At 40.4% G+C, this 27,934-nt stretch overlaps 1 protein-coding gene across 1 annotated transcript in view; it reads right to left on the bottom strand.

The window, feature by feature from the left end:
- Positions 1-81: 81 nt before the first annotated feature.
- Positions 82-27,934, bottom strand: part of LOC126428404 (serine-rich adhesin for platelets-like) — a 290,438-nt gene continuing 262,585 nt past the window's right edge. The window contains exons 16-19 of the mRNA XM_050090325.1: positions 20,426-20,595; positions 10,782-10,962; positions 6,731-6,893; positions 82-764 (exon numbers count right to left, since the gene is read on the bottom strand). Coding sequence (XP_049946282.1) covers positions 574-764; positions 6,731-6,893; positions 10,782-10,962; positions 20,426-20,595 — 705 coding nt within the window. The 3' untranslated portion in view covers positions 82-573. The remainder of the gene's footprint in view (positions 765-6,730; positions 6,894-10,781; positions 10,963-20,425; positions 20,596-27,934) is intronic.

Raw genomic sequence — 27,934 nt, 5'->3', positions numbered from 1 at the left:
GCCACATCATTGTCTCACACTACACATTGCAGCAGAATTGTGCAAGTACATGACAGAATAATCTGTGCAGCACTCCCCCCCCCCCCCCCCCCCCCCCCCCCCACTCAGTGAAATACTCACACACAGTTGGCAAACAATCATCGAGAATGTTCACCAATGTCTAATGCTTGCATTATTTTCAAATCTGACAGGTTCTGACAGCAGTCCAGTAAATTACTTACCACATTAATTACAGAAGTATGACACAATTGTACATTCAAGCAGCTGCCACAGTTATTAATCTGTTTTCTGAGAACTGTTGTTATAGGCACTGCAACCGAACCACAAAATAATGAATCTACATGCTAATGTGATACATCTGTTCTGGCAAAATTTATATATTTCACATTTGGTACTGTACACATTTCCAGTCTGCACACAGCACGACTGCTTTCCACTGGAACATATTTACTGTCAACCTGAGACACTACAATATATTTAAATGATACACTCATGTTTAACACAGAGAGAGGTTGACTTCACCCGAGGTGCTCGAGCTGAATTTCACACTGTGGAGTCCACAACGGTGGGAGTTCACGGGGTGGCAGGCGGCATGGATGCGGGTCGGTAGGCGGTGGAAGCTGCTACTGCCATTGCTGCCGAGCTGTAGACGGTGGTTGGGCTTGGAGTTCTGGGTGCCACAGCAGCCGATGCTCCACCTGCTATTGTTCGATCTGCATTGCCAATAACTGACGCTGCACTCGGGGCTTCTACACCTGGGACTACTGCAACAGTGAAAGAAAGAGCTTCAATAAATACCCATTTCTTTTAATCATCAATTTTTTGCCTGGTTTCATGCTGTACTCCAACTTTTCCTTTTGCTGTTGTCATGGTCTTCAGTCCAAAGCCTAGTTTTACAGGTAGTACTCTATGGCATTGGCCCCTTACTTAGCTTGCATTAAAAATGAATCTCTTTCCCAGTGCAAAGTCCCAAGCGACTGGAAAAAGGTCAGATCACTACTATATATGAGAAGGATAAAAGAATGGACCTGCAAAATTACAGACCCATGTCTATAACATTGGTATATTACAGAATTCTTGAACATATTCTAAGTTCAAATATAAAAAAATTCCTTGAGACTGGAAAGCTTCTGTCCACAAATCGTCAAGGATTTAGAAAGCACAGCTTATATGAAACTCACTTGCCCTATTCTTGCATGATATCCTGTGAACCATGGATGAGGGACAACAGGCAGACTCCATATTGTTAGATATCCAGAAAGCATCTAACACAGACTGCAGACTGTTAACAAAGGTCCAAGCATATGGAATACGTTACCATGAATGTGAGTTGCTCAAAGATTACTTAAATAATACAACCCTGTACAATGTCCTTGATGGTGAGTATACACAAAAGACAAGGGTATTGTCGGAAGTGCTCCTGGGATAGAACTGCTCTTGTTCTCTATATACATAAATGATCTGGAAGATAGGGTGAGCAGCAAACTGCGACTGTGTGGTGATGGCGCTGTGGTGTATAGAAAGGCATTGTCATCGAGTGACTGTAGGGCAATACGAGGTGACTTAGACAAAATTTTTAGTTGGTGCCATGAATGTCAGCTTGCTCTAAATGTAGGAAAGCATAACTTAATGCAGGTGAGTAGATAAAGCAATCCCATAATGTTAAGATGCAGAATTGGTAGTGTCCTGCTCAACATAGTCACACTGATTAAATATCTAGGCCTAATGTTGCAAAGTATTATGGAATGGAACAAGGATCTAAGGATAGTTGGGATAGTGAATGATCGACTTTGGTTTATTGAGAGTGTCTGAGGAAAGTGTAGCTCATCTACAATGGAGACAGCTCACAGAACACTTGTGCAACCATTCTTGAATACTGCTCGAGTGTTTTGGATCCCTAGCATGTTTGACTAAAGGGTGCCATCAAAGTAATTCAGAAGTGTGCTACCATGTTTGTTACCAACAGATGTGATCAACACCAAAGTTCTTAAATGGAAACCCCTGGAGGCAACACGACATTTTTTTTGTTTTGTTTTTCACGTAAGACTGTTGACAAAGATTAAAGAACCTGCATTTACAGCTGACTGCAGAATGATTCTACTGACTCCAATGTACATTTTGTGTAAGGATGAGGAAGGCATGATATTAAAAATTAGAGCTTGTATAGAGGCATATTAGACAATCATTTCACACTCATTTGTGAATGGAATAGAATAGAGGGTGCTACATGGCCCCCTCTGCCCTGCACCATACAGTGGCTTGCTGAGTTCTACATAGACGTAAGTGTAGCTGGATGCGTCTATCCACACTATAATGTAAAAGCCTCTTCACCTCTGCATAACTACAGAAATCTACATCTATTTGAAACTACTTACGAAAACTCTCACTCTCTCTCTCTCTCTCTCTCTCTCTCTCTCTCTCTCTCTCTCTCTCACTCACTACCCTCCATGACCGAGTTGATGCCTCAGGATGTGTCTTATCAACCATTGGCTTTTAGTCAACATGTGCCATGTATTTCTTTTTCCCCGAATTTGGTTTAGTACCTCCTAATTAGGTATTATCGAATCTTCAGCACTCTTCTGTAGCACGACATTTCAAGAGCTTTTATTGTCATCTTGTCTGAACAGCTTATCATCAATTTTTCACTTCTCTGCAAGGCTACACTCCAGGCAAATACGCCAGAAAAAACTTGTTGACACTTAAACTTATATTTGATGGTAATAAACTTTCGTTTTACAGAAGTGCTTTCTTGCTGCCCAGATAGTGAAACTCACATACTTCTTTCAGGGTTGCATTTCCTAATCGAATTCCCTCAGCATTGCCTGATTTAATTTGAGTGCATTTTGTTACTATTGTTTTACTTTTTATACCATCTTTTCCAATTTTTCCTTGGTCTCTTCACAGTATGCTCAATGTACAAGGATAAGCTACAACCCAGTCTCACTTCCTTCATAATCACTGCTTCTCCTTCACGTCCTTCGACTCTTTTAACTGCAGTCTGGTTTCTGCACAAGTCGTGCACATACTTTCACTTCCTTAATTTTTCTCTTACCATCTTAAGAACTTTAACAAATGTACTCCAGTCAACATTGTCACAAGCTTTCTCAAAATCTACAAATGCTGTAAATGTAGGTTGGTGTGTTTTAACCTATCTTCTAAGATAAGTCACCCCACTATTCCAAAGATGATGTTAAATTTATCCATGGTATTCAGCCTTGTGACATGATCTTTGACCCCAAAACACACCAACAAAATTACTGGGTCACTGCACTGCCTTTTCTCGCAACCTGGTTGATATATTGCACACCACTAATATGAGCAGATTGCACTTCATACTTGCAAAATATTCCAAGTCAACTACTTACAGGAAAGAAACAGTTGGTTGGTTGGTTTGTGGGGGCTGAAGTGACCAGACTACAAAGACCATCATTCCCTTTTTCCTGGAGAGCAGTACAGAAGAAAGGGTGAAGGCTGATAAATTGGCAGAGTTCAGTAAGGTGGTGGAAAAAACCGCAGCAGTTCCACTGGAGAATGACACTGTCTGCGGCTGAAAAAGGCGTGAAGGGACTGAGGAGGCAGATTACGCCATTGATTCACCTGCTGCCACCGACTGAGGACCTGTGGGCACGACATCCATCATGTCTGAGGGTCCGGCAAGATCTAGGTCCTCAGTGGACACCAGAATCTCCACCTCATCCTCAGAGGCAGAGCTGGTATGTAGCGGTGGTGTGGGTCCCACCACACATTCCTTGTTCTTAGGGGTCTTCGGTTTTGATTTCTCGGTTTCGATTTCTCGTGCTGTTCCTTGGTTTGCTTTAGCTGGGAGGGCTTCTTTGATTCAGTCTCCGGGACTGCAGAGGACCACACAGCCATACAACCAGTTACCTGTGGTGTCTTCAGTCACTGGCTGGTGTCTGCTTTGCCACTGGTAGGAACCTGGGAAGGGTGTGACCCAAGGGACACCCTCCTAGTGAGAGAAGCCAAAGAAGACTTATGCTTCTCTGGCTTAGAAGAGGGGACTGATGTCCCCGATGGTTAGGGAGGTGCTGCTCCCGAGGTATGTGGTGCAGGAGCAACAGGGAGGGAAGTGCCCCCCACCATCAAGGGGGCAGGTGTGGTCTTACAGCTCTGAGAACTGACTGGAATTGGTGCAACAGATGGGGCTGTAAAAGTAGTACTAGTGGCAGTGTAAGATGTTGTCGTGCACATGGGATGGAGCCTTGCAAATTTCCTTTTAGCCTCAGTGTAGGTCAGTCAGTCCAGGGTCTTGTATTCCATTATTTTCCTTTCCTTCTGTAGAATCCTCAAGCAAGGGGAATGGTGCTCTCCGCAATTGACACAGATGGGAGGTGGGACACACGGAGTATTGGGATGGGATGGACAACCACAATCTCGACATAAGAGGCTGGAAGCACAATGGGAAGACAAATGGCCGAACTTCCAACACTTAAAGCACCGCATAGGGGGAGGGATATATGGCTTGACATCACAGCCATAGATCATCACCTTCACCTTCTCGGGTAATGAGTCACTCTTGAAGGCCAAGATGAAAGCACCTGTGGCAACCTGATTATCCCTTGGACTCTGGTGGACGCGCTGGACAAAGTGGACACCTTGTTGTTCTATGTTGGCACACAGCTCATCATTGGACTGTAAAAGAAGATTCCTGTGGAAGATAATACCTTGCTTGTCACAAGCGAATAATGCCCGTGACTGGGCAGAGGGTGCTGTTTTTATCAAGACTGACCCAGACCACAGTTTAGACAAGCCCTACACCTCCCCAAACTTGTCCTCTACATGCTCTACAAAGAAGTGAGGCTCATGGACACAAAGGATTACCCATCAGATCTCGTACATACTAGGTACCAGGGCTGCCATTCTTAGCCTTTTGTTCCTCCCATGGTGTGGCCAGGGAGGTAAACGATTTGGGGTCATATGTGTTTGCATTAAATTGAATCCTGGAAGGCATAGAGACTGCTGGCGGCTGGCCACCAGCAAGAGAAGATGTGCCACGCTTCATTGCGTGTCATCCGCCTTGATGCCACCCACTCCGACCAAGGCCCTTCCCCACAGGCACCACCCAGCTGCAGCAAGGACCATCTGGCAGGATGCCCATTGCCTGGAGCCCTGATGCCCCAGGGAGATAGGCATCTACTCCTTGGCATACATGGGGAGTTAACGGTGCAAGCATCAGCACAGTGATCCCTGTGTTGTCAAGGGGCTACAACCAACAGGGTACATGGCGGCCCCACCACAATGGACTGGCTACCGTGCTGGATATCAGGTGCAAAGAAGTCCATGGTCGTCGTTGGCGCAGAAAGCGACACAACAAAGTGGATGGCGGAAACTGCACCCAGGAATGTATCCTCACCCAAGAGATGGAGAGTGAATGGGACTGCAATGCAATGCGACAATGAGAAAGCAGGCTAAAGATCTCAATGCCCGATGGACGTGATGCACCATGTAATGCGCCGTTCCCAAATTTGCTTGCTCTTTGGAAAAAATTTGGAAGTATGGAGGTCAAACCCTACAGGGGACCATTTATGACAGGGAGGAATACCACGGCTAATTCTAACCTCCGAACCCAGGAATGACACACCACAGGACATTTTCAGATTTCTCATTGTCCCCCCACCTCTACTCATAGTATGGGTATCTTACACCCAGAGTATTTTTATACAAATTTGGTTGAAACTCCTCCAGGCATTCCTAATTTATGCTTCTTATTAATATCTAATATACAGTGTCATCCAGCGTCAGAAAGTCTCATCCAGTGGAATTTGTTCAGAGTGTAGCCTCATAAGCAAGTAAGATGTGGCCGACAAGCAACTCAGGCAAGAAGAGAAAGCAGCTTTTGAAATTTGGTGCTACAGAAGAATGCTGAAAACAGCTGCGTATTTTTCAAATAACTAACGTCGAAATTCTGAACTAAACTGATGAAAAAAGAAATTCATGGCGTAACTTGACTACGGGATCAGTTAATAGGACACATTCAGATGCATAAAATAATTGTCACTTTAGCAATAGATGGAAGTGTGGGGGATGAAAACTGTAGATGGAAACCAAGGCTTGAATACTGTGAGCACGTTCAAACCGACACACGCTGCAGTAGTTAAAGAGATGAAGAGACCTGCACAGGATAGAGTAGCATAGTGAGCTGTATCAAACCAGTCACACAGAAGATCACAACAACAACAACAACAACAACAACAACATAGTTCTGACAAAAATTGGTGGCAAAATTTAAATTTGCAAAAAGTACCCCAAAAACCACAAATGAACAAATTTTCGTGATTTCTCTAAAACTTCCCAGGTAAAATCACCAATTTTAACACAAGTCTTGTGGACAGTAATATCCGTAGCACACAGTGTCACACCAAAAGTTTAACATGCTTATGGCTTTCACAGAGGAAGTACCTAACTGAGAAAAGGAATGCCTGATTATAACAGAATCATAAAATTAATCCTCTTGGAAAGTATCTTTCAACAAAATCCACTCTGCAATAATTCACATACTCTGCTGGCAAACATTCCACATTCCTAACTGTTACTCTTCAGTTCTCTGAATGTAGCAGGAATATGCGCAAAGTATCAATATAAAGACAATATTACAAAATGCACTCATTGATTAAATTGGGTACAAAAATTTAACAACACCATTACAAATTTGCTTCAGCAAACAGATCAAGCAGCACAAATACATTTCAGAAATACAACCCAAATCACTCACCAGCATAAGGATATGCATATCCGGCAGCCAGGTATGCAGGATATGGATATGCAGGAGGTGGCGGAGGTGAACCTGGTGGAGGTGGTGGGGGTGAGCTGTCATCATCTTCATCATCATCTTCCTCGACAACCTCTTCTACATTGAGGTGTCTAATAATTTTTACCTGTAAAGAACAACAATAAAAAAAAATACATCAAATGTGTTCAGAACCTGACTGCATGTCACACATACTGGAGTTAGGAAGACTCTTTCTGGGGTTGCATACAAACAATTTATGTTGACAGAGATTTCCTTTTCATTGTGTGAGTGTAGAGGGAAAGGTGTGATCGGCTTGCTTCATTAGGATATTAGATGAAAATTAAAGTAAATGAGTTGTTAGGTTGTCTGAAGGACTTCCTGAATAGGATGAGGGCATCACGGGAGAGTCACAACCCAGACTGTCTTCTTTAAACTATGAGGCATGGTAAAAGTTCTGTTTGTACTGTGGTCTGCAGTGTTCTAGGATCAAACAGCACTGTAAACAGCTATGAAAGCACTGTAAGTAATCAAATTCATTCAATGATTACTTCTGACAAATTAAATATTCTGTGAAATTTAAAATATTCTGGTTGATACAGAAATACAGCAAAGTGAGCATCTCCACTTCTAGTAACCCTGTAAGAATAAATAAATGCAAACCTTTTCCCTTCTTGAAATTTAATTCCAGGGAATAGTTCTTTAGTGAATATCAAAGTTAATCATGATATTAATTCCAAATAATTATTATTTTTACTTTGCTGATTACCATGGCTTGCTTAGTTTTGCTGAGGAATATCCATTTTATAGAAGAACTTGACATTTAAAATTTCTTAGTACCATTCATCCTAAACATTTACACCCCACTAACATGCTACTGCCAGAATAGTGTGATACTGGTGTAAAGTGCTGTGTTTCCAGATTATAAAAACTTATTTGAGTTTACCAAATAAGCAATAATTTGGAGGTTATTTTAATATAAATATTTCATTATTTATACAAAAGATCAGGGAATCCTTCAGAGATGGGGAGTTGGAAGGTCGACTATGAGAAGGATAAAGGAAATTTATTGAGGTGTGAGTTGACAGAATAGAAAAACAGGATGAAATGAGGGAGTACACTGTCCTACTGCTTTCCATCACTGTTTCAGAAGACATAACGGCAGGAGTGGCATCATGGAAAGGAGATGAAACTGTGAAACCAATGGTGTATGCAGATGATATAATGATGTAGGGAAATGGAGAAGGAGAGGTACAAGGAAAGCTAAATGTACAGGAGGAAATAGTACAACAGTATGAAGTGAAATTTAACTCAAAGGAGTGTGAAGCTACGGTGACAACGAGGGATAAGTATTCCAGGGAAAGTACTAAAGAAAGTGGAAAGTTTCAAGAATCTTGGGAGTATGACAGAAGACAGTGGGAGGAATGATAAGGTGGTTAGTGAAAGGGGAAGGCAAGCCTGTGGCTAACTGTAGAGTAACCCTGGTACAGAGCAATGATGTACCACCTAAAGGAACCAACTACGCTCCAATACTCACATATATATCGGAAAAGTGGTAATGAAAGACAAGCAGGTTAGCAGGCTAAAGTAATTTCAAAGAAGCAGGAGAGGACTAACTATAACGGACAGAGTTATGAATGAGATGGTGAGAGACTGAGAAGGGAAGACTCACATCTGCATGTTAAAGGAAATTGTAGTTGGCAGGAAACCAAGACAGGCTCATGAAATAACAACAGGAGGTAGGAGACCTTGAGGCAGACAGATGGATCACTGGAGTGAAGCAACGCTCGAAAGAGATTTGATGGAATGGAGAGGGAAATTTGGTGCGATGGTATGAAAAAATGGACAGGTTTACATTCCAAGAAGACTCAGCCAGGGGCTGCAAGCTGTGAAAGATGATGATGATGATGATTATGATGATGATGATGCCTATATAAAACTATAATACTGAACACTGCTAAAATTCTGCTGAAAAAAGAACAGGGTGTGATTAATTAATATTTAAAAAGGCAAATGAGTTACAGAGGGCAACTAGGAAACATGTTGTTTATACTACATTATTAACAACAATTACAATAGCATAACTGTATGAAATAAGCTTACTCAAAAACTTTTTGAAGCATTGGAATAAATAAGCTCAAGTTGGAGCATATTTATCCCAGTACTTGTAAGGACTTTTAAATAAGCTTATTTCACACAGTTTATACATACAAACACACAAAGTGGAAATTGTTACACTGTATTATTAGCACTAGGAAGGAATGTTCTTTATGTAATTGGTATGTACTGGATGGAGTATAAATAGCAATGGTTTCCAGGGAAGTATAATTTGTTATGGGGTCCATCAGTTTCATGTAGTAAGAAATTATTATTTTTTGTATAAACTATAATTGTTTCAGTGAGCTGGATATCGTAAAATTACCCAGTGACGTGTTCATTATTGAATAAATGCTAGCAAAAGGCAAAGTTTATTAAACATTTACTTTATTATAGAAGAAAGCTTTCATCACAAACTGTGAAATTTACTGAAACAAGAAATTCCTGCAGAGATGGCCTCTGATGCTTACTCTTCAACTGCTTACTGGAGAAGATTACAAGGGAATGGACTTGCACACTACTACCAGGAACAGGAATGAAGATCGGATAAGAGAATGAGAACTGCAATGTACCCTGCCTGGCCTTTGCAGATGACCTTGCCCTGTTAGCCAAAAATATAGAGGAGGGCTACTCACCAACTACTACGCCTCCACAGCAAAGCAGCTAAGACCAGTTTGAGGGTCAGTATACAAAAAACTGAGTTCATTACAACATATAGGGAGCCCCATCTGTAATTTCACAAGAAGACACCAACTTTCATGAACCCCTGCACTCAAGTATTTAGGAGAGTAGACTTCATCAATTAGATACCATGTGTGCCAAGTTGGAGTTGGTCTACCACTCTTGCAACAGGATTTAGATTTTCAAGTACCTTTCCAAGAACCTTACACTCAATCACTACAACTCAGTAGTAATACAACACAAATACTGTCTGAACAGGCCTCGAAAGCCCAACAGTACTGCCCAGCCGCTGTGTCATCCTCAGCCCTTTGGTGCCTCCGTATTCTATGCCTTTGAATGATTTTTTTTCAACAGGAAACAAGAGCTCAAGGAACAAAAAATCCTTACAAGAGTATTAGGCCCAATAAGGGACACAACAGTGAGCTGTAGCAACTCCAGGAAGACATAATCATATCTATGAGGAAATGGTGACTGGCCTTCAGTGGACATCTGACCTGCAGTCTCAAGAACAGGGTCTTCACCACAACAGGCAAAGGGAAAGTCTTCAAGGAGGGAGGGGGGAAGGGGGGGGGGGGGGGAGAGAGAAAGAGAGAGAGAGAGAGAGCTAATGTTCCATTGATCTGTGGAGCGATCTCACATGAAATGATTTAAAAGGAATCCAGAAGATAAATGTAAATCGCTATAGCCAGGCAAGAGTTTGAGAATTGCTCCTGAAATTTAATTCAGTACCTTAATGAAGTGCCAATTCTTCTATAGACAATGATCATGATTGTTGATTCTTCAGGGACTAAATTACACAATTATCAGTTCCCATATCTTCAAGTTGATTAATCAATGGTGAGTCCTTTTATTACATCTTTCTCTCAATTAAACTATTGGAGTTTAAAGTGCCACTGATGACGAGGTTCTTAGAAACTGAGTAAAAGCTTGGACTGGGAATAATGGGGAAGAATATCAGCTGCATCCTTTTTGAAGTAACCATCTTGGCATTTGCCTTGCGCTATTTAGTTCAACAATAGGAAACATCATTACCTGAATGAGAGTCCATTGTGTTCCACCTCCTGTAGTCTTTTCTCTTTGTCAGATTTCTGTCAGTATTGCGTAGCTGGCTCAAAAACTGTGCACATAATACAAAGGAAAGCTGGTCAGGTGACCAATACACTACGTTCATGAAGGCAGCAACTGAAATCGTCAGTGCGGAGGAGATACAGCCAAAGGGCAGAAATTCTGAGAAGTGCCTACTGGCGGCCAACATTACCTTCACCTTCTTCTTTTTCTTCTTCTTCTTGAAGCGCTTTTCTTTTGGTAGCTTGCGGGGAGGTGGAGGAGGTGATGGCAGGTCCTCTCCTCCAGAGGGTGACGTGCCTTCACCCGGCTGGACGCCGTCTGCAAACTTGACAGACTTACGGTCTGCCATAGCGGTCTTCAGTGGCTTGTCCCTGAAAAGAGCACTATGCCATAAAACTGGATAGCTGACTGAAAGCTACAGGATGGAGAAATGTAGATGGATTTAAAGAGAGAGAGAGTTGGGGTGAGGGGGAATAAGTTCTACATTTTCAAACTGAAGCAGTGGTTACATCTTGTTGGTCAAACACAGTTTCTCAGAGCACAACAACAAAAACATTGGCGTCTCATGAACAAATCTGGTGGGTGTGCTGTTCTCTTGATCACTAAACTGAAGGGTTGGAGGGGGAGGGGGAGGGGGAGAAGGGGTTCCAGAGGCCCAGTCTGTAAAAGTTATACTGAGCTCAACTAATTGGGGTTTGCAGGGATTTACTTACAAAAAAGTAACTCATACATCAGTTTAAGTCTTCTTTCTTAGGACAAGCACAAGAATTCCCCTATGACATCACCATAAAACAGATGCTTGCTCTTGAGAATGTTAAGAGTTTGCTTCTTTATTGAAAGTGGACTTCACCCACTTAGTATTTCCTGTGACTGTGTGCTTCTTAGATACATGCCGATTCCTTTAAGAACTGAGAAAGGTTGTTCCATGGAAGATGTAGCATATGGAATTTTGAATACTAAAAGTTGGTAATTTATAGAATTCACTGAACTCTGCAATCAGGCAATGTTTGTTAATTAATGAAACTATCTCATACACAATCTATGAAGAGAACTCATGCAAACTGTACAGTACAACGAGTTCATTTTTCAGAACAACACAGTCTAAGAGTGATCCATAGATTCATGATAGTTTATGTGATAGATAGTCAGGAAATGTTAGTTGGTAATTTCCATACTTCTAGGATAAGGCAGGTGAAAAAAATTCCAGCTTATCTCTGAAAGAGAATCTTTATCTATGAAAGAGAATCTTTGTTCTACCTAACACAGAATGTGATCAATTATTTCAAAATACAGACAATGATAATGTCCACTTGCATTCCATCTGAACTCAGTCTCTTCACTCTCTGTTTAGAATCTGTATCACAGTTTTGAGTCACAGATAATTTCCAGAAAATGGTGTTAAGTGTGTTCTCTGTCAGACTGCAGCTGTTTTTTGTTTGCAGTATGTTATGCAAGACACCTGCATAAGAGTTTTTCTAGGAAGTGTTTCACAGTCACATTTACTTCTGCTCTCAGTTCTGAATTAGAGAAAAAACAGTATAAATTATTGCACTCTTTGAAACAAAATGCTTCCCTGTATTTTAGAGAATCTACAGTTTAAAAGAAAAACCAAAAAGTCTTATGGAACATGTCTAGAGCACGCAGCACCCATGCGCAAGAGCATCCTTGTCAGATGAACTTAGAGGTGGGGTGCAAGCTCCACCACCCTACCAGAAGCTGAATGCGCACACCCACTACCGCCTTTCTCCTCTTGCCCATATTCCCTTTAAAATGTGTGCAGTTTTGCCACCGAATGCTTATCCCTCCACAAGGCTCAGCTTACTTAATGGTGGGCAATGGCTCCTCTGTTCCCATTTAACCACAAGTTTGCTCAGAGAGCTACTGCCGGGCAGCACACAGAGTGCGTGTTGAGCCGCAGGCCACACTCCCTTATACTTGTGCCCAGTCAGCCAGCAGAACATACTGCTGTTCTCTGTCCCTCCACTAATTATTTTCTAAAGATTTCAAAACTAAAAGTATTCATAAATTGGACAAATTTTGACAGACCATGCTGTGCACGGCTAGCACTCAGTGAATATATGTCCCTGAACAAAAAATGGTCACTAATGTTTTCAAAACTGTCACACTGACAACATCTACAGCTGCATTTATCTGATTACTCTACAACTAAAAAATCCTAGATGGAATAATGACAATATTGCAAAAATGATAGATTGCTTCTCACCACATAGTGGAGATGTTGAGTTACAGACAGACACAACAAAAAAAAGGACTACCAAACACGCAAGCTTTCAGCCAGAAGGCCTTATTCAGAAATAGACAATACACACACACACACACACACGCACACACGACAACTGTCTCTGGCTGCTGTGGCATTGGTCTGACCTCAGCAGCCACAGACAGTGGTCATGTGTGTGTGGGAGTTGTCTCTGTGTGAATGTGTGTTTAAATGTTGTCAAATTCAGAAGAAGGCCTTTTGGCCAAAAGCTTACTTGTTTAGCAGTCTTTTTGTTGTGTCTGTCTTTGACTGTCTGACCATCCTTTTCGTAATACTGTCATTACTCTGCAGTTCACATTTAAGTGCTACTAGAGGGTTCTTTGCACTACCTTCAGACTATTTCTCTATGATTTCACTCTTGAACAGCATGTGGGAAAAATGAACACTTCAAACTTTCTGTGCAAGATCTGATTTCTTTTATTTAATTACAATGATCGTTTCTCCATATGTAGATGAGCGCCAACAAAATAGTTTTACATTCAGAGGAGGAAGTTGGTGATTGAAATTTCATGAAAATATTTCACCACAATGAGAAACCCTTTGTTTTAATGACTGCCATCCCAACTTGTGTATCGTATCAGCGACGCTCTCTCCCCTATTATGCGATAATACAAAGAAAGATGCCCTTCTTCGAAGTTGTTTGATATCCCCTGTCATTTCTATCCGGTTACGATCCCATGCCATGCAGCAATAATCCAGAAGAGAACACACAAGCATAATGCAAGCAATCTCCTTAGAACTCTGTTGTATCTTCTAGTGTCCTGCTATTCAAACACAGTCATTGGTTCGCCTTGCCCTTACCAATTTCTGTGTGATGGTTCCAATATGAGTTATATGTAATTCTAATCTCTAGGCATTTAGCTGAATTGACAGCTTTCAGATGTGTGTGATTTATCATGTAATTGAAATGTAATTGATTCCTTTTAGCAATCATATGGATGACTTCACACTTTTCCTTATTCAGAGAGAAATGCCATTTTTGCACCATATAGATATTAAGTGTTAAATCATTTTGCAATTGGTTTAGATTTTCTGATGACTTTACTATGTGGTAAATGACAGCATCATCTGCAAAGAATAGAGGGCTGCTCAGAATGTCTCCTAAATTGTTCGCACAGATTACAAATAGCAGAGGGTGTAACAGTTCCTTGGGAAATGCCAGATATCACCTTAGTTTTACCCAGTGATTTTCCATCAATTACTATGAATTGTAATCTGTCTGACGGGGGCAATGAATCTAAATGATACTTCACAGGCACATAAGTTGATTAGAAGCTGCTTATGAGAAAAGTGTCAAAAACCTTCTGAAAATTTAGAAATATGGAATCAATTTCAGATCCCCTGTCAATAAAGAGGTAGCTGTGCTTCACAAGAGCTATACAAAGGTACTGGGAAAGTTTTGCAATACAGCTTTAGTTATTTAATTTTTTTGGAAGTAATTTCTGCCATATTGAATACACCTCTCCATCCTCCAAAACAATCCCTAAATCAGTTCTCTCAAAAGCACACTCATTGTCCCAAGCCCTCAGGAGGTCCTTATCACTTGAAAACCACACTCCTTTCAACTTCATTTTCACATGTGGGAACAATGCAAAGTCACAAGGAGCAAGGTCTGGACTATAAGGAGTGTGCTCAAGAAGTTTCAGTCCTGTACCCTGCAAATATTTGGTGCAGGCTTTGGCGCAATGAGCTGGAGCATTGTCATGATGGAGGAACCTTGACTTCGGTTGCAGGTTCTTCGAACATTGAATGACTTTCGGCAGGCACTGCTCAGTGTACCACTTAGCTGTGACTGTTTTCTGTGTGTCCAAAACAACATGCTCCACAATTCCACTCGGTTTTAAGAAAACAGCTATCATTTTCTTCTTTCCTGATCAGAATTTTCTGACAGCTAACAGTGTGTCGTCACCTTCAAAGCCCCAAACTTCGATTTGAGGCTTAATCAGCACATCATAATAGTACACCCAAGGCTCGTCACCTGTCACAATATTATTCACATACTAAGACTGTCCCATAGAAAACTTCTCTGACATCTCCCAACACTAAGTCACACATTGTGTCATCTGCTCTTTCGTCAGTCTATGTGGCACCCTATGCAGCACCCAGAGACAACAAAGGTTCTTTACTCGGAAGGGATAATGCAGAATCAGACAGATTGCTGGTGCATTTTGCCCTAAGGTATCCTCTAACTGCTTATAGGTCACTCGCCTGGTTTCATCAAGCATTTTCCTCACAACATCAATATTTTCCTCTGTAACAGCTGATCGTGGTCTTCCCATCCTCTCAGCTTCCTCCAGAGGGAAATTCCCTGTTTGGAATTCTCTGTACCACCTGAATATAGTTTTATGTTGTGGACACACATCACTGGCTGCAAGTATCATTTGCTCAAAGCACTGGTATGTGTTTAAACCATGTGCGAAGTTATACCTCAAAACTGCCTGGATCTCACTTCTTCACCACGATGCCATAGCACCCACAGACTTGGCACAGCATCTACAATACAAGTATGAAGTATTCTCAGAACACAGCAGTAATCAGCCTCCTGCGACTTACTGTTGTGTCATATTGTACCCTTTGTATTTCCTGAATCTATGCTATTTACTCCAATTCCTTTCTTGAGTACTGGTGTGACCTGTGCAGCTTTCCAGTCTTTAGGTATGGATCTTTCATCCAGTAAGTGGTCATCTATGATTGATAAGTACTGAGCTATTATGCAAGGATATTCTGGAAGGAACCCAATTGGTACACAGTCTGGACTGGAAGACTTGTCTCAATGATTTCAGCTGCTTAGCTCCACAGAGGATATCAACTTCTAAGTTACTCTTATTGGTAGCTGTTTTCGATTTGATTTCAGGAATATTTTCTCAGTCTTTTTCACTGAAGGAATTTTGGAGAACCTTGTTTAGTAACTCTGCTTTAGTGGGAGTCACTGATAACATTACCACTGCTACTATGCAGTGAAAGCATTCTACATCTATGTACATACTCCACAAGCAACTGTAAGGCACTTGGCAGAGGGTACCTTGCAACACTAGAAGTCATTATCTCTCCTGTTCCACTCACAAATACAACAAGGGAAAAATGACTTCCTATATGCCTCCGTACGAGCCCTAATTTCTCGTATCCTCTCTTCATGGTCCTTATGCAAAATGTATGCTGGCTGCAGTACAACCATTCTGCAGTCAGTTTCAAACTCTGATTCTAAATTTTCTCAAACAGTACTGACTGTGTCGTGTCACTGGTGTACTTTACATATGGCCAAAATCTCTTTGGATTTTCTGCCAGATTTCGAAAGAGAGTTTCATTGTGGTAACTTTTAAAAGTGTCAAGCATTGAAATTAATGGTAAATTTTGAGCTTCTCTAAAACATTGCCAATCTTGGGTATTTTGTGTTCTTTTAAATTTGACATACTTACTTTGTTGCTTCCACAACAGTGTTCTAACCTGTTTTGTGTACCGTGTGTTTCTCATTAATTTATCTAGTATAAATGTCTCGATTGCTGTCAATGCTATTTCTCTGAATTTAACCCACATCTGGTCTACACTTACATACTCAGATTGGAAGGTGTGGAGACTGTCTCTTAGGAAGATATCAACCGGACCTTTATCTGCATTTTTAAATAGATATATTTTGCATTTATTTTTGGTGGATTTGAATGTTACAGTATTCAATTTCGCTACAACAATCTTGTGGCTGCTAATCCCTGCATCTGTCATAATGCTCCCTCTTTCTTCAGGATTACTTTTTACTAAAAGATCAAGTATGTTTTTTGCGATCATTTACACTTCGAGCGAGCTCCCAAACTAATTGTCCACAATAACTGTCGGAGAAAGCATTTAGTACAATTTCGGACAATGCTTCATACCTAGCACTGACTTTAAACGTAACTGAAAAAGTTTACAAAGATAGCACAACATATCAAAATGCTCTACATACGAAGTAGTATGGTTAAAAAATAGACAAAATCTTATTTCTAGTTATTATAAGCCAAAGAATACAATGTTGAGACAAATAAGATACAAATAAAAAAAGGAAGCTTAAGAGTCAATATTCCATTGATGTAAGGTTCTTTACAGACAGAGCATAAGCTCAGATTGGAGAAGCACCCCAGCATCCACCTTAACAAATTTAAGGAAATTGTGGAATACCTAAATGCGGATTGCATAATTGGGATTTAAACAGTCACTTCCCTGAATGAGACTCCAGTGTGAGTACCACCTCACTCGGTAACATTAAACCACGTAATACCTAAACAAGGATTGCACAAAGGGGATTTGAACCGACACCTTCCCGAATGGGACTCCAGCATCAGTACCACCTCGTCTCACTCTATAGTATTATCATGCTTTGTTCATCTCGACTTGCTCCAATGTCTTAACTACGGTGCCAACTTGCCGGGTGGGTTGATCGATTGAGGAGCATTGCTGATCCCAATTTATAGGATAATCTTAATAACTTGGGCATCTGTATTTCAAAGAGTGATGAAAAAAGTATAATAAAATATTGAAAAGAAAGGCACGATGACTGTTTTAACTGACAATGAGGCCAAAAGACAGCAAATACAAGTGGTAGCACATATCCTTCACAATACGTCTGGAATTTGTACAGATGCAGGCATGGTTGGAATGGCAAGTTGTACTGCTATTCTTCTGTTCCTCTCTGCCTGTCACATATTAAAAGTAGAATCCTCTTATACGGCACACCGATTCAGCATCCACTGAGCATAACACCACACTACCACGCTAGACCACTACCGCGCTAGACCTGGTTGTATTAAGAGTTGAGATGGCACAATTTTCCTTTTTCCAGCCAATGAACAAACTCTTGCAGTCAATTTTTGGAAGCCATGGCATCTGACAAGGAACTGTAAACAAGATGTGACTGGATATTTTTCAGAAACAGCAAGTTTCAGAGGAGAAAATTAAGAAAAAAATTGACACAGGATTGGCACGGTTACTAATGGATTTGGCAGTGCTAATTTAAGGAGTTGCCAGATGTTTTTCCCGTCACCACTGTACCCCAACTGTCTGCTTGAAGTGCCATTCATGCGAAAGTGTGTGAAAAGGTTCTAAATGTTTCCAGCTAGGGTAGCAGTTTGGTATTCACCTACTACATGTGGGAAACTGCCCAGAAATCGCATCAAAACTGGCTGACACACTGACCCTCGTCATTATTCCGCCGAACACATTCGATCTGGGACTGGCGCACCTGCCCGTCTTGGAGGGGGCACTTTAATGCACACAGCTTTGCTGGTGGGTTGGCTTCAATTTCTTCATGTAGGCCATTTTTTTTTTTTTTTTTTTTAAGTTGTGACTATTTATGTTAGGAGGTAAATCAAAACAGTTATCTGTGCCAGTCATATTTTTTATGGTATCTGAACCACCTTCAACACACACTGTTGATGCTAATAAAATATAAGCCTGATGGAGGCAACTGTTTTAATTTGTCTTGAAGAAAATAGCTGGTCTGAGAGTGGATTGAATACAGGACTTTGCTGCTACAGTGTAAAGTACATAACATAGCAAAATTGACAAAGTAACTGCTGAGTGACGAAATACATAAATGGAGAAATAGTTCAAACCATCCAGTCCTAAAATGTGAGCTAAAAAATATAAAATTAATTTTTCTTGGGAAAAAATAGTGGGTTCTACTGTTAAACTGCTGCTGTTATTGTTATCATTCTACATTCACTTGAACCTGTATACTGTAGTCAATCCTTGGACTCTCTCTACAATTTTTACCTCCCCTGCCCCCCCCCCCCCCCTCCCTCATACTTCCATCCATTACCAAAGTGACTACTTTTTGATACTCAGGATGTGTTCTACTAACTGACTGCTAATTTTAGACAAGCTATGCTACTATTTTCTTTCTTCCCAATTTAATCCAGTACCACTTCATTAGCAAGCACATCATCAGCATTCTTCTGTAGCATCACATTTAAAGGGCTCTTGTTCTCTTTTTGTCCATAGCTAGTAGGAGTCTTCAGAAAGTAAGTTACATTTTATTATTGCAGGCCAAGTAACTTTTATCGAATAGTGCATTGCACTTCAAAGTGACACAGACACATGACACTGTTTTTAATATAATCACCAAGTCTCTGTAAACAAGAGTGAAAATGTTCTACCAATTGTGCACTTCCTAGGTAACAGAAATCTGCCACAAACCCATTCGAGAGCCACTGTGTGAACATCCCATTTGTTGGAAAATCTCTTTCTCCCAAGTAGTCTCTCAGCTCCTGAAAAAGATGGAAATCACACAGGATGAGATCTGGATTGTATGGCTGATGCTTCCGCGCCTCCCATCGGAAATGCTGAAGCAAAGTTTGTGTCACACATGCCGTATGGGGTGTTGCACTATCATGCCAGAGAACAATGCCTGTGCTTAATTTTTCATGCCTCTCGTTCTTTATGGTGTTGCACTGCAATGTCAGTACTGCACTGTATGAACTGGCATTAATGTTTATGCCCTTTGTCATAAACTCTGTGTTCACAACTTCTCCACAGTTGAAAAAAACAGTGGCCACGACCTTCCCTGTTCGTAGAACAACTTTGCATTTTATTTGTGGATGCGAAGAGGTGTGTCTCCATTCTACAGGCCCTCTCCTTGTCACCCATATGAAATGATAAACCTATGTCTTATAACCTATAATTATGTGGTTTAGGAAATCATGTCTTCCAAGGAGTAACACACAAAGGAGACCAGAGGTGTTGTAAATATTGTCCTTTTGTGTGTGGATGAGAACAATCGTGGAACCCAGCACACCACAATTTCCAATACTGCACATGATCTCAGACAGTAGAATGAGCACTGCCAACCGAAATGCACATCTGCTGAGCAATGTCCACAATGGTAAGAGATTGCAGTGAATCAGTTTCTCAGTTTCCTGGTCACTATCATCTACGGTCAATGTCAGTGGCCTTCCTTTCTGATCGGCATCACTCACGTCTGTGTGGGCTTGGTCAAATTGATGGCACCATTTTACTACAGCTGAATGAGACACTACATTTGATCCATATACCATTACAGAATTTCGCAGTTAATCTGTGTATAACTGAGATGTTTTTTCCAAAATAATCATACTGTCCCACATATTCAACTCTTGAGTACACTTCCAGTTGCCATGTCACATTTCACCCGCACAGTGTGATACACCTGTTTTCCTTACCGCACCAGAACTGTGTCAGCAGGAAACTTGGAACACATTCTCTCTTCTGACAATGCGCCAATCTTGTTGTGCAATGGTCTTAGCATGGGATGAGATGTGTAACTTACTTTTTGAAGTCCCTACATATTTGATTGTCCACATTGCCACTTACATAGTAGGCTATACTCCAGACAAATACTTCCTGAAAATATTTCCTATCACTTAATTTTATATTATATGTTAGCATATTTATCTTTTTGACAAATGTTTTCCTTGCTATTGCCATTCTGCATTTTGTGTCCTATCTATCCTCATGACGGATAAACAGTTTATCTATAGCAGTAACCATATTAGCGAGAATACAGAATATGTACAAACTGGAATGTAAGTGTTTTTATTGAGAGCTACCTGAAACCGGGAGATACAAGTATTCCCCGGCCTGCAGGAGGAAGGGGCTTCACTTCGAGAAGAATCGAGGAAGTTTTGCGGCGCTTTCGTGATCCTGGTGAGGGCGTAGCTGACGCATCTTCGCCTCCACCAGCTTCGTCATCCATTTCTGGCACTTCCTGCATAGCTTCCTGTGCACAAAGCAACACTCTGACATGTAAGCACCTTTACAGAAACATATTTCATGCACATAACAAAGCATATGACATTATTTGTAGTGGATATTAAATAGCAAAAGCTTCAGCGACTATCAGCTGTTAAATATATTCAGTTTTATTTATTAGCTACTATTTCTTCTTTTATTAAGAGTGAAACTACTTATTTTGACAATTACTACATCAAATGAGGTCCTTTCCCAACTGTAGTTGCCCTAGTACGAGCAGAAGGATATTGTCTAACAAGTAAAACATAAAGCAGCCAAACAGCTGTTGGCTCATGACTAGCAGCTGTTTGGCTACTTGGTGCTGTTTTTCCTCACAGGTGACACATACTAGCCAATGAACAGCAGTTTAATTGTGGGTTTTAAACATCAATAACTTATATGGAATAATATTCACACACTGAGCTTTCAGCTAATGGCTCTAAAGAAGAAAACACACACACATTCACACAAGCACGCACGCACACAGCCGCTATCTCTGGCTGCTCTGGCCAGAGGAGACTACTCGCAAATTTGTTGTGTACATGTTCGGTTACTCCCCAAAGGGGAGCTGGGTCCCCAAAGAGAGTTGCCACTGAAGAGGATAAAGCCAATGCTGCTGCGGCATTTGCGAAAAGTTCCATGAAGTCCCTAAGACAATACCAAAAGGAAACTAGTTTATCATATGGTTTAGTCCAACGGATAATGAAGGAGATCAGTTGGAGAGCATGGAAACCAGACTCGTCCAAGCATTGTCACTGGAAGAATGTGATGTTAAGATTCAGTTAGCTGATGCCACATTACGTTGGATGGAAGAAGAATCACGTATCCTGAATAACATTTTATGGTCACCAGAAGCCGTGTTCCATGTGGGTCAATTCATAAATTGCCATAACTGCCATTACTGAAGTCCTAGTAATGACAGTCCTATAGAGTTGTGATTGGAAAATTGAGGTCATGTCCTTCGTTGGCTGTGTGGTGTGGTATTCATAATGATACTCTTATGGGTCATCATATTCTCTGTGAAACAATGAATTCGCAGAGGTACGTGCCCATGCTACAAACTTTTGTTAACCTGAGATGGTGTGGACAATGTGCAATGGGGCACTTCTTCATTTTGTGCCAATTTCATGAAAACACCTTGACAACGCTTTTCCAGGCAGCGATATTGGACACTGCGGAATGGTAAGTGGATTCTGAGAAGTCCAGACTTGATACTATTGGATTTTTTTCCTCTGGGCATATTCGAAAGTGTAGGCCAGAGAACCACGTGACTTGGACACTAGAATCAGGCATTAGGGGAGACTGTGCTTGGGTACCGAACAATATGTTGCTAAGGCCTGTCAGGAATGTTGTACTATGACTACAGCGGTGTGTTACTAATGCTGGTGCCTATGTGGAAATATGAAATAGCAAGGACCATAGTACATAACATAATTTAAAGCAACCATGTAACATTCTTAATGAATGCCTAATGTATATTAAGGATTTCCTTTCTGGATCCTATAAAACGGCTGTTGTATGAGACTGTTAAACAGTACACAGATGCCAACCAGTAATCAGGTATGCGCATACCTGTTTACTGGTTAACAGTTTCACATAACAGCTGTGCTGTAGGGTCGAGAAATGAAAGTCTTCAATGAATATTTTGGCATTTTAGAGGTGTTACCACTTTTACTAATGACAGATCTGGCCTATATGACCAGATATGCTTTTTCAACAAGCACCTGTATTTCATACCAGTCTGATATCTTTTGACATATAAATAAGATTTGTACTTGAAAATGGCCATAGGCCAATATCTGGATTGTATAACAATAAAATAAAGGTTATTACAGTCAAATGTCGCAGTGCAGGTAAAAAAAAAATTACCATGACTGAGGCTCCAGCCAATGTAAAAATTATCAAAAAAATATACAGAGTTATTTACAAAAGACATACTGCTGTTCATATTTTTGTAATGGACAACATGACAAGAAAGGAGTCAAGCTGGTTAATGTCCCTCTGGTAGCTAAATAACATCTGCTGTATACATTCTACATTTTGCTTACAGGCAAAACGTTACTTGGGGTATTCAGGATAAGTGGGGGTAATCTGTATCATATGGAGGAAGATCTGATCAGAAATAATTAATCAATTATAAAACCATAAATGGCCAGTATCTGCTGTTCAACTGACCTTCATAATGTGAAGAAACACAGAACCAACTCGCTACCCCTGAAGCAGACTGTTTAACAGATGGGCACCCTGGTAATTTCATACAGATATCACCACAAAATTTACAAGAAAATGTACAATCGAGATATCAGAAATTTTCTTGTCAACTTCTGACAAATGCCAGGCCTGGCTGTGTGTGCCTACACTGTAAAGTGTGAACACCAGAGCACCATCAAAAATTTAGGGGACCAATAAATAAGATAAAAAGTGAGAAAGTTCTCCGCAGAAATGGTAAGAAGAGCAAAGTGTGGAAAACACTGACAAGAAGAAGGGGCAGGATGACAGGGCATGAAGAGTTTAGCACGGGCAGCCTAGCACAAGCACTGACTGATCTTTATATTACTCACACTCCTCCTACAGCCACTCTTTGTGCACATACTCATTAAGCAACTGAAGTACTCATTCTGCACCACCTTCAATAGAGCTCACACAAGAACACTCGGCCAGTGCACAGAAAAGCATTGGTCCAGCCCTCTGTTCTGACAGGACAGCCACCTCAGTTGTCTGTAACCTATTGAGCTGTGAGTATCATCTGTTACGAACTGAACAATCTTTGCCCACCTTCACAACACTGCAGGAAGAGAGGTGTTCACAGCAGGTTGCACTGCAGCCTTTCTCGAACAGTTTTAAAGAAACTATTTGGTAAATAAGAAGAGATTCTCATGCACCACATAGTGTCACTCAACAGCTTCGTGATGAGCTGCCTATCATTTTGTTAGTGGTCACAGTAACTGTGATATTTTTATATCTCGTACAGTACTGTACAAAATTCAAATAGCTTGCAATGAAAAATAGTGGTCACCGCGAGTCTGCATTTGGTGCATGGCAGGTCGTATATTGCTGCATATGAAATGGAGCTGTCTATATCTATTGCCAATCTCAAGATAACTGATTGTACATAGTGCGCTCACTTTTGATTGTGTGCACAAACGATACTGTGGAAGCGAAATATTCATATGTCTTAAACAGTTTGAGATACTGACAAGAATTTTTGGTAAATGATAACAGAGAATATTTTCACCACATAGCTAATGCGCAAAACTTTCTTATCTACTTGATATATGAGTGATTATAGATTTATTTTTCCAATCAAATAATGTAATTCTTTTAAGAGCCATTGATAACTGCTTAAATGAGAATCAGTATGGGTTTATAACAACATAAATGAAGGTATTACACTTTTTTTTACTGGGCATGAGCTTTTCATAAGCTATTGACCTTATTTTTCAACTTTTTGATTAGTAGTAGACAGTTCTGTCACAATTGTAACTGCATTAGAATATCAGTGAGGTGAAATTTTCTAAGCCACGCTGTTATTTTGAAAATAAGCTAATTTTACCATGGCATCAAGAGATAGAAAAAAAATGTGTACAAAGACATGAAAATAAGTAAGTAGTCTGTTGCAATTTCAACATGATTCTGTATCCATTGTGTTTCTAATAATAAATGGTTGAGTTGTCAAATCATCTGTTGTAGTGTCATCATCTGTTAACACAATCATTTGCAGACTCACTAGGGAGAGAGTGATATCTGTGAGATATACAATGGTGTGAAGGCTTAAGCTGTAAAACTGCACCTCACTTACCACACTGTCCAGTCCGCAAGGGAGCCACCACCCTACCATTATTATCTCCCCTACCATGCCATCTGCGTTGCTAGAGGCCATGTAATATTGCACACATTTGGCCACTGTTTCATTTGTAGAAGTTCATGGCAACTAAGTGAAAAACTATTATTCTAACATTTCAACTACCATGTCCATACAATTCTTTGGAGAAAAAAGTGCTCTCAACCTTAGAACATCACCAACGACTCCATGCCACATGTTACAGAATCTGTGGCAGCTCCTCAGGGATGCCACAGGACCATACTCGGTACAGTGGACACAGTGCAAGAGTGAAATAATTCCACTGTACTGGTGCTATGGATAGCCAAATCCTCCACTACATTCAATTCTCAAACAGCATGTAGGAAAAATAAACATCTAAATTTTTCTGCCTGAGCTCTGATCTCTCTCATTTTATTGTTGCAGTCATTTCTCCTGATACAGGTGGGATCAACAAAATGTTGTCGCATTTGGAGAAGAAAGCTGGTGATTATAATTTAGTCAAATGATCCTGCCACAGCAAAAAAGATCTTGTTCTATGATTGACAACCCAACTGACTTATTGTATTTGTGACACTTTCTCCACTGTTTTGTGGTACTGTAAAATGAGCTGTCCTCCAATGAAATTTTGCAATATCATCTATCAATTCTATCTGTTAATGATCCAATACTGCAAAGTACTATTCCAGAAGACAACAAACAAATACAGTTTAGAGTCTTTAGGAGATCTGTTGTGTTCTGCCAATAAAATACAGTCTTTGGTTCACCTTCTGCACAATGTTTTCTCCATGGTGGTTCTATTGTAAAAGTAGTTGTGATTGCAATCCCTAGGAATTTCGCTGAACTGGCAGCCTTTAAATTTGTGCGATTTACCGTACAACCAAAATCAACCAGTATCAATTGACACTTTTAACACCATGCAGGTATCTCATCCACATCATTTTGTAATTCGTTTTTGATCTTCCAATGATTTTACTATATGATGAAGACATTATCATCTGCAAACAACCTAGGACTCTTCATATTGTCACCTAAATCAATTACACAAATTAAGAAAAGCAAAGGGCCTATAACACTAAATTGGACAATGCAAGAAATAACTTTGGTTTCAATAGATAACTTCCTGTCAGTTATGACCCTTCTGACATGAAATCATGAATCTAATTACACAATTGAAGTGGCATTCCATAAACATGAAATTTGATTAGTAATTGCGTGTGAGGAACAGTCACAAAGGTATTCTGGAAGTTGAGAAACATGGAATCAACTTGAGATTCCGTGTCTATTGAATTCTTTACTTCATATGAATAAACAGCGAGTAGTGTTTCACAAGAACAGCATTTTTTTGAATCTGTACTGATAATGTGTCAACAAATCTTTTCTTTAATATGTTTCACAGTGTCGGAACTCGGTATATGTTCCAATGTTCTACTGCAAATAAATGTCAACAATATGAGTCTATAATTCCGCATATTTTGAAGCCATTTTTTATTTTGATATTCGTTACAAATAAAAATTATGTCCTCACAGTAGGTCAGGCAATACGGTACCATTCATCATATAATAAGCTATTGACAAAGGAGAAAAAAGAATGCAAAGATTACACTGAAAGGCTTCTATGGTTTTCAAAAATGATAAATGTACGGTTCCTTCAAATGCCACTTAGGATACAGCTACAAACTTATTTTTTAAATTTATTGTCTCTCTCAGAAAAAACTTGAATAACAATACCTATAGAAACTAAATGAATTTAGATGTCCTAACGACACAGCTCTACAAAACTTAAGGATGAGATAGGCAAAGTAACATATAATATTAGCTACTTAGTGGAAATGAATGAAAGTGTGAGAGCACATTGCCAGATGTCTCCCAACTGTGCACAGAAAGTTGGATGTCAATGCGCCTATAGCAACAAATGTGGCCAGCCTTGCAACACAAGATAGTTGAAGGAAAGGGAAAGTAAATGTGGTCCAGAAACAACATCTGAATGACTTCACATGGGGAAGAATCATTGGGAAGCTGGAAGAATGATAATATGCGAAGAGTGTACCCCAAGAGTTTGGTATAGTTTACAGCATTGTTTCATGTGCATGGAGAGTGTTCCCAATTAAAGGCATTGCTGCCCAAAGGAGAGGAGGCTGTTAACCAAGTTCAACTACAGCACCAGGCAAGAAGGTAACCACGTGAAACAGCTGGTGCAATTGTAAACTCATTTAACATGATTGCAAGGCATACCATCAGACACTCCACAGTGGCATGGTGACTGCATGGGTGTGCTCTCTGTGCCTGATAACCAATATGTTGCATTCTGTTGACACCCCGATGTCTGTGGCATCGTTTGCGATGGTGCCAAGAGCCTTCATATGGCAGGAGATGGGACAACATAACACACCCAACCACACTGTCAAACATGATCACTTTGGTGTTCCACATATTATGGTGAAAGGAGGCATTAGGTTGCACAGGTGTTCTGTCCTCCAAATTGTTATAAACTGTACACTCACCTATCAATGTTCCTGTGACACTGTACTCCTATCCCATATGCATCTTTTCAGGAGTGCATTCAGGACTGACTTCATTTTCATGGATGACAATGCATGACCAGAATGGATTGGCCTGCCCGTTCCTCTGATTTATATTCCACTGAGGACAACTGAGCACATGTGCAAAGTACTGGGAAGAGATATCACAACATGTCCACATGCATCAATTATCATCCAGCAATTGTCAACCGCCCTGGTGGAGGAATGGAACTCCTTAACAACCGTCTAGCCAGCATGGGAGCATGTTGCAGAGCATGCACTGCTACTTGTGGTGATCACACACTTCACGAAGAATAATGTCCCATGTTTTGTAACGTCCAGAGGACCATCATAAATCATGGTACTTCAGTCTAATTACTGTCTTTGAACTAAAGTGCCGTTTCTATTCATTTCATTGAATATTTCTTTCAACTAGTTTCTTTACTATATTGTAGCAGTTCTTTCTATGCATGGTCCAAATTTCACTGACCTATGTTACTCGGCAGCGACATGTCGTGCGAAAGTTACTTTTATCCTTGATTTTTTGCACACCACTGTATTGACCTTCAGTAATACTATTCCTGTTTTCTATGAGTTATACACTATTCTATCAATATCACACACACACTTAATGAGTCTGAAAAGGTGTGAAAAAGTCACACACACACTTAATGAATTTGCAAAACATGAAAATACTGCCGAACTGCCAATAACATAATATAGTCTCCATGAACAATGCCAACATGTCATCACTGACTTTGCTTAATTACTTTGTGATGTGGCTGGTGACGAAAATGTCTTCCATCTTGCCAAATGTTGGTGCATATGGAACAGGAATGGGAAGAAACACTTAACATGTGGCACCGTGGTAGATGCTTCACAGTGTTTAGTAGAATATGTATTTAGATGTAGATGTATAAGAATCAATGTGTAAAGGAGCAGAAACTGAAGTGTTGAGGAACGATGGTATGCAGTTGAAGTAGTCT

Source organism: Schistocerca serialis, chromosome 12 (genome assembly GCF_023864345.2).
Source record: "Schistocerca serialis cubense isolate TAMUIC-IGC-003099 chromosome 12, iqSchSeri2.2, whole genome shotgun sequence".
Lineage (NCBI taxonomy): Eukaryota > Metazoa > Arthropoda > Insecta > Orthoptera > Acrididae > Schistocerca > Schistocerca serialis.
The sequence above is the reverse complement of the archived record's forward strand: the minus strand, read 5'-3'. Positions and strand labels throughout refer to the sequence as shown.